This window comes from Ananas comosus, linkage group 20 (genome assembly GCF_001540865.1).
Source record: "Ananas comosus cultivar F153 linkage group 20, ASM154086v1, whole genome shotgun sequence".
NCBI lineage: Eukaryota > Viridiplantae > Streptophyta > Magnoliopsida > Poales > Bromeliaceae > Ananas > Ananas comosus.
This window is the reverse complement of record NC_033640.1, coordinates 10,385,644-10,394,242: the sequence shown is the minus strand read 5'-3', so window position 1 is coordinate 10,394,242 and position 8,599 is coordinate 10,385,644. Positions and strand designations below refer to the sequence as shown.

Sequence of the window (8,599 nt, the reverse complement as noted above, 5' to 3'; positions counted from 1 at the left end):
GTCCAAACCTCGACCGTTGATTCAGTCGTTATGTAACCCAACAGTTTTAAATTAGAGCTAGCTTCTATTTTTAATATCCAGATTCTCATTTTAACTTTTTTTTTTTTCTCTCAATTTCAACCTTTTATTTACCCCGAATCTAACTTTTCCTTTTATGTATTGTTTTATTTATCAATCAAAATAAAAGTAAAAGAAAAGAAAAACAAAAGGTACAGTTAAAGAAATAACAAGTATGACAAAGGATCATCAAATTTACCAAAGAAGACACAAAATCCCGTTTGAGTAAAAGTTTTCTTGTATGATATATTTGCCCATGAAAAGATATGTCATTTAGGATTTTATAGGGTAACATATTTCAACCTACAAAGCAATTTATCTTATTTCGAAAAATTGACTAGAGAGTAAAATATGTTATTTTATTCTAAAATCTGATCATATTTCTTGTTTAGCAAATACTACAACTTCTTGAGTAAAACAAAGATACATCCGGCATAATATATTCATGGATAAACTTCAAATACCCCCCGTGGTTTCACACTTTTTTACTTTAGTACCCTGTGGTTTAAAGTATATCAAGTTATCCCATGTGGTTTCGCACTTTCTCACTTTAATATCCTGTGGTTTAAAGTGTATCAAGTTAATACCCTGTGGTTTCATTTTTCTCTTTTTATTATTCATTTCACTAATTTTTTTCGTTAAATCAGTGACAAAGTTAAAATTAAAGGGTACTAAAATGAATATTCGATAAAACTAGGTAGGATATCTGAAGTTTTTTTGTATATAATTTAACGAAATATTAATAGAGGAAAAAAAATCAGCGACAAAGTTAAAAACTCAAGGTACTAAAGTAAATATTCGATAAACCTAGATAGGGTATCTGAAGTTTTTTTATATATAATTTAACGAAATATTAACAGAGGAGCCGACGGAAAGAGAAAAATGAAACCACATGGTAGTAAATTAATACACTTTAAACCACACGGTACTAAAGTGAGAAAGTGCGAAACCACGGAGTACTAACGTGAAAAAATGCGAAACCACAGGGGTGGTATTTGAAGTTTTCCTATATTTCATCCATCCAAACATGATGGTATAACTGGAATGAGATACTCATGCATCCTAGCATAGCCGAAAGTAATGCAATACCATCTGAACTAACATTGATACCTGAGACCCAAGTTCGAATCCTAGTTGATTCACATTTCTAGCTAAGTTTATTTCTAAATGAAATAAACGAAGCAGATAGCGTGCTACGGTGCTACCTATCTCTCAAAATATATATATATATATATATATATATATATAATTAGTTAAACAGGAGAGAGAGAGAGAGAGAGAGAGAGAGAGAGAGAGAGAGAGAGAGAGAGGGTTTTTAATACAAGAGCACCTCCAATATTGCTGTATATGGTGATGAGGCAAAAATTAGACCTGCATGGCTCCCCAACTGCCAACCAGGAGGCATGTCAACCAATTTGACAAGCTTCCCAGATGGCATTCAGGGAGCCAGGCAGACCACTTAATTCCACTGATGGAATGGCCTCTCTCTTCTGACTGCTATTGCTTAAATAAGTAAGCATCCCAAAACCTACAAAGCACACATAATCAGCAAGCCATTAACTAATCAACCAAATCAAATTCAAGCCACATCTTCATTAGCTACTTTGCGATTCCAAGAAGCAAGTTTTTTCTATGACATAGAAAAGTAGAATGAGCTTCTGGATCTTACAAGCGGAATCATCAAGTACAAAGATTTGCTTTTTGGGAGTTTTTGATTAAAAAAAATTGCAAGTGACTTTTAATTCAGTAGATGTTTCGCAGAAACAGTACTTATGCAGAGACTCCAGCAGAACCAAATAGAACTTCACATCATACAAAGAAGTATATATAATAATGAAATTGATGAAACACTAGCTAAGAGATACAGAGGCATACCTGTGGAGTTCCTCTCTCTCTCTCTCTCTCTCTCTCTCTAGATCTCTGTCTCTCTCTCTCTAGATCTCTCTCATAATGGGGAACCTCAATACTAGCCTATAAATAGAAAGAAGTGGTGGAAAGAGTGTAAGAGGAGAGAGACAGAGGAAAAGTCCATTGCATACATGTGAGGGGAGGGGCCAATTTTCATTCAGAATTGTTGGTAGACATGTTTCTGCAGAACAGTTGGAGTTGAATCCAGCCAAAAAGGCAAGGCTGGGTGTTTCAGGATGGTGAGGTTTGGCCCACCTTTTGAATTGTGGGGTAGTTAAATTATCAGTGATGACTGTTATCCTGGAGCCATCTTGGTGGTAAAATAGTTGTCTCTTGTGATTAGAAAAGAATATGAAACAGCTCCTTCTTTGGTCCTATGCTTGGGTCTGTGTATATATACAGTTGTAATTCAGATAACCACTAGGAAATCCTCGAGAATCTGTTTGGATGCGTAAATATCTTATTCGGCATATCATATTTATTCGCCCAGCATAAATGCGGTAGTTGATATGGTGTAAATTTATCAGTATATTGTGCAATCTCGAAGTCTTTTTTTTAAAAAAATAAAAAGGATCATCAATCACCTTACATAGATGGAAACCATTATCCTGAAAAATAATGACAAGCTTGTGGTTTCATTTGTAAAAGAAAATTTTCACTGTGTACAAGTTACCACTAGGTAACTTGCTAATACTATTCACTAGTAATGCAAAAAACTAGCATACAAATGTGCCCTGCAACTGCCAATGTACAAGATTCTCATTATGTTCAAAATAAGATCAGTGGTTGGGGATCAAGAAAAGGATGTTGATTGAGATTCTTAGAATTATGCGAATTAACTTCACCATCAACTTGACTATCAAAGATCTCATATATGTTTGGCAAGATACTCCTTTGATTCTTGGATCATGGTTTGACCTCGCATGCTGTCTTTATTAATCCACACTTGGACGGTGGCTTTTTTCCTGCAGTTCTCATCGGCTTTTCGGAAAGCACTTAAAATGAAAGGACTTTACAAGGAAGCACTTTTGTGGTGCATACGGTAATCACAATAGTGAAGCACTTTGTATGTGGGGGGGGGGGGGGGGGGGGGATAGGTTGATACAGCTTGTGAAAGCAGAAGAAGTGCTTTCCTCAACAACTTGGAATAACATTTTTTTTTTTTTTTTTTTTTTTTTGGAACTTTGAAATGCAATCCACTGGACACAATTCAGTTTTTTTGTACAAAATTACAGAACCAACAAAAAGACGGAAACAATAATCCCACAATACAAACCACAAAGACTTAAAAAGGTTATTGCGGAGAAAATTAGAAAAGAACACAATCTCTCTTCGCACTTTACTAACCTAATGGTGCTCGCACAATCTAAATCAGTTTAATAAACCATTGCAGAAACACATAAAGCTCGCTTTTGGAGTTGCATGAAGATCGGGAACGTCAGGTGTCATCGACTTGAGAGTGGAAGACGAAGCTTGGGAAGGTAGTAGTTATGTCCCTGTGTCAACAAAATTTCAGATAGTTTTATTTATACTACCAGAACAGAAAGATTTCACCACATAGGATTAAATATGTAAGAGAGCCAGAATAAAAGAAAAATTTTCGTATGCCTACTGACAAATCATGTAGAAGCTAATGAACATAAAGTCCATGACAGGTTATGGCGAACTATGGGATTAATTAATAATGGTGTAAAACGTTCAAAAAGGTGAACAAATCGTCAATGATCGTTAGCAGTTGAGAACTGCTGTCACCCTTTTCCCATCTCTCTGCCTGTCCACTCTCACGCACCTCCTCTTCCCTGAGCACCGATCTATACATATGATGTAAGCAGTTGAAAAATAAAGAGGGTGCCAAGGTACCATAAATATATAGTTTGAGAAATCCTTGAAAAAGTAACCTCGCAAAGTATAAATGGAAGAAAAACTACAAGATGCAAGAGGGGAAAAAAACATATTTAGTCCAGTTAGCTGATAAGTGCATGAGAGGCTACAAGTTAGACTACTGCCACCCTTTCCCATCTCTCTACCTGTCACTCTCATCTCACCCACCACCTCTTCCCTCTACTCTCAATCTCTCTCCAACTCTCCTCTCCTCTTCCTCTCTCCTGGGTCAACTCACCGCTGCCAGAGGTCTCTCACAAATGGTGGTGAACCTACACCCGGAAGGAGTACTACTGTGGAAGTGGAAAGATAAGAAGCTCTACCACATTGAAACACACTGAAAGTGTGCAAGTGAACTACGTCCACAGTGGAATTTAACTAAGAAATGCCAACTGAGACCTTGGCCAGTTATCTATGCCTCAAAAAATACAGTGGAACTTTGTGTTTACATTCAGAAAATCAAAGCTCACGTTGTTGACATTTCATTCCAAGAAAATTCAACATAATATAAAAGTAAGAACTAAAAATAAGAACGTATATGATAACAGAATCTCACTTAAGGTATTGGAGAGTCATATTCTTCAGCAAAGAGGGATGTCTCAAGACGAGACTGCGCCATTCGTCCTTGTCGATCTTCCCGTCATGCTTTGTGTCGGCTTCCTCAAAAGTCTAGTGATAGAAATAGAATATATTTATTGGTCAATATGAAAAATGCACAACGAGATGACATAGCACATAATTTAAACTCAGTGTTACACGACATGACACCTAATTCAGTTCTTGTCTAACATCTGGCTGTTAGACAGGTTTCTTTTTCCAAAATACTAAATTTTCAGTATTTTGATTTGGGACAACTTTGCACTACTCCCAATCTCGGGAAAGAGTACTTGATATCTATAATATTGGCTTTGTTTGGTTCGGATATAAGTAAAAACTAGCTTATACCAGGGAAAGGTACAAGTTTAGGTATAAGCGAGAACTAAACCAATTTTGTGTTTGGATGAAAATTTGGTTGTTTCCGGGAATAAGAACAATAGCGTTTGGATGAATATGATGGAATAAGAAAAATAGTTGATAGTTATAAATAGAAAATAATGGTATTACCCCTCTCATTATATTTGAATTTAAATTTAAAATTTAATTTTTAACTTTTGAATTTTAAAATTTGAAATTAAAATTAAAATTTTTAAGTTTCAAAATTTCAATTTTAAAAATTTTAATTTTAATTTTCAAATTTTAAATGTAAGACCAAATTTAAATTTGAAAGATATAAAATATCAAATTTAAAATTTAAACTTTAAAATTTAGAATTTTAAATTATAAATTCTAATTTTTAAATTACAAATTTAAAATTTTAAAAATTTAAATTCTAATTTAAAACAAAAATCTCTCTCTCTCTCTCTCTCCCTACCAGGGGAACAAGGAGCGGTAACAAGCTTGTTCCCACCCCTGGGTTGTTCCCACCCATACCAGGAGATAACCCGGTATGGGTGGGAACAATAGTTCCACCCACCCAACTTTGTGTTTGGGTACAAGAGGGGGGATAAAGGTCACAAGAGGGGGGATAAGACCTTTATCCCCCCTCTTGTACCCAATCCAAACGGTGGCTAAAAGTCACATGCTCCAACAGCACAAACATCTAGACATGCATTAACTATCATTACCAACTTCTTGTGTTCCCATCCTATTATATAATAACATAAAAGAAAAGAATGAAGACTTTAACTGCAGTTGTACAACAATAGTTATGCAATCAGAATCAACTAAGCGAGAATATAAAATCACTGATTCATGCACCTTATCAATGATACTTTCTATGACTTCATCCGAAAGATTCATGCCTGATTCGGCAAGTGTAGCCACTACCATTTGCTTAACCTGAAATGAAGAGCTATTTAGTTATTGGATCAAGAATAACAACTCTAGTCCACTAAAATGGTCCTTGGTTGCTACAAACTGGAATGCTAATTACATGGTAAACCAACATAAAGTACCTCTTGTCTTTCGATGAATCCTTGTTGCTTGAGATCATATAATTTGAAAGAAACTGCAAGCATTCTTGTGTAAGTGCTAATGTTCATCCAGCATATTTTCACCCAACAAAGATAAGCATAACGTATAGAGAAACTCAGCTAGAAGATTTTATAACTTACACTCAATTTTATCATCAATTGGAGCATTAGGATGGAATACGGAAAGAGCACGTGCAAATTCTTCAAATCCTAGAATTCCATTATGCTTTGTATCAAACAAGTCAAATACCTAGAACAATGAAAATAAAAAAAAAAATTCTTGTAAGCAATTGCAAATGTATAAAAATCTACTGGAGATTTCCCCACTGTTGAGAACTTTTAGTGTTTGGTCCAATCTAGGAGTGGAAACCCTTTAGTGATCTTAAGTCCCTCGTATGGACATACCCGATCAGCGAATAAACTCTCCTTTTTGTTAGTCTTAAAGAGTGCAAGTTGGAACTCCTCCTGCAGCAAGATAGAGACGGTAAAAAACAGAATGCTAAGAAGCTGACTGAACAAAACAGCATCTGGAACTTCAAAGGGTGAACAATTGAATAGATGGAAAAAAAGGAAGAAAATAATATCAACCCTTAGCAGAGGCACCAATATGATGAAGTTCTGGAAAGGAAGAAAATATAACGAATATCTCAACTTTTTCTATCTCACAAAATTTCTGCCAGCAAACAATATGCCACAAATAAGCTCTTACCTTGTTAATCAAGCCATCGTCAATCACAGCACTGCTTATCTTCTTAAATAGCTCATACAAAGCCTCAATTTCACTTACACTAACTGCATGAAAACGAAAATCATTATAAACTGGTCTAGTTCATTGCCTAGGTACGGCATATGATGTGCAAAGCACAAAATCGATGTCAGAAGAATGTAGCTATTTGCATTTAAGAATATACATGAGGGAAAAGCCAACTATGGCAAAAATGTATAAAAAACATTCCATTTCTTGCCTGCACATTTTTATTTTGAAAGTTCAATTATTCTTTGTATTACAGTTTGGGAATGGCTGTGCATCTTTACAATACAGTACTAAAGATTAAGTGCCATAAAAGCCCACAATGTTATCTTTCCATCCAACTAAATTTCAATATCAACTTATGGAAGTAGGACGAAACATACAAACTGTTTCCCTTGCTAAAAGTTCAGGATCTTCAAGACCCTTTGGCTGCTTGTCGAGATCACAACACTTCAAAAGGACAACAAATAGTTGCTTGATCCCCTCTAAGCACTGCAACATGATATTGGCTGCTCATAAACATACTCCATACCTGCAACCAGGCGACGAAACCAATAAGCATTTCATTTATTTCAACCAAGATCATAAGATCCTTTATAGTTATCTCCACCTATGCTCAAACATAAGAATGTTACAAAACTGAACAGCAATCCGGCTCAAACACAAGGAATTTACAAAAGTGAACAGCAATCGTGCAGCTCAAGCATAATTTTTCTTGACAGAGGTTAAAAACTTAACATACTTGGAATGCATATAAATGTGGCTAGATCAGAAAGAAAACATATAAGGCCTAAACTTCCAACGATCATTTCAAAATCTCAAACAAGATGGGCAATGAAATTCTGGTGACTTAAAAGTATGAACTTACTACAGCACACAAATAATCAAGAGATTATTGTTCCTTTAACAGAAAGAGAATTTAGGGGTTAAAAGAGCTCAGCAACAGAAGTTTTAACATAACGATTCATGCCACTCGCCTTAACACAAGTGAAAGAAAAACAATAAAGAGAAAGCCGACATGCCTATTCTCTTACTAGTGACAATGTGAGGAAAGGATTCACATCAAAGTTATACAACCGCATGAACATTTAGGCCATCCTGCTGAATAGTTAACTGTGTAACGACTAATTCATAAATGGCAGGTACATAAATCATAGCAGAAACAGACCCACCCAATTACACAAAAATGAAAACAAACAAACAAGCAAATGCCACCAAATGTGCTCTTCTTGTCAAAAAATACACCATGTACACAATTTTAGTAATGATATGAACACTATAGTGTTTATTTCAAATCAATAGAGCCCTAAATCGTAGAGTCCTCAGTTTTTTCATCATTGCAACACTGAGAGTAGATTTCAAAATGTTCTTCATATTTCTTCGACCGAATTTATTCAACGCGAGCATAAAACTAACAGCAACACGGTCTAAACAAAAGGATCAATGAGATCCCACAAGCCTTGGACGCAAACCCTAGAATCTCATACAGGAAACAGATCAAAAAACCTTTTTTTTTCCAAATTGAAACAGATCAAACTCATACTAACAACCACAAACGATTCGATGATCCGCGGAAGCATTATCCGCTCCCGATGCCGATCCCGACACTCCCGATTCGCGAATTTTCAGGGTGAAACGAACCCCACCGATTCAAAGAGTAGGTTTTCGTAGGATCCTACAGATTGAGAGAGAAAGAGAGGGGAGAGAGGGACCTCACCTTTAGAGCAGGGGAATCCATGAGAGGAGGAGGAGGAGAAAGGGGGAGCACAGAATCCGATTCATGTTTTTTTTTTTTTTTTGTCTTTTTTTTTTTGGATCCTCTCCCACCCCCGCAAGGAGTTATGATATTTATACTTGAGCAATAATTTTGGCTATATTACATTTTTGCTCCTCAAACTATGTGGAATTACAATTTTGGTGCTCAAACTACAGTCACATCATATTTTGGTCCTCAAATTTATTATGATTTTTTTTTTTTGTCTTTTTTTTT

General features: G+C 35.6%; 1 protein-coding gene across 2 annotated transcripts; it reads right to left on the bottom strand.

Moving 5' to 3' along the window:
* LOC109725724 (calcineurin B-like protein 3) lies at positions 3,217 to 8,428 on the bottom strand. 2 transcript variants are annotated; one of them, XM_020255041.1, is made up of 9 exons: positions 8,327 to 8,428; positions 6,993 to 7,141; positions 6,568 to 6,650; positions 6,264 to 6,323; positions 6,000 to 6,108; positions 5,841 to 5,893; positions 5,644 to 5,724; positions 4,403 to 4,515; positions 3,217 to 3,461 (listed from the first exon to the last, which is right to left on the bottom strand). In XM_020255041.1, exons 2-9 carry the CDS (start codon positions 7,108 to 7,110, stop codon positions 3,404 to 3,406), a joined length of 675 nt encoding a protein of 224 aa, XP_020110630.1. In that variant the 5' UTR covers positions 7,111 to 7,141; positions 8,327 to 8,428; the 3' UTR covers positions 3,217 to 3,403. The 2 variants fall into 2 exon arrangements, with proteins under 2 accessions (XP_020110630.1, XP_020110631.1); XM_020255042.1 differs by having other exon boundaries at positions 8,322 to 8,421.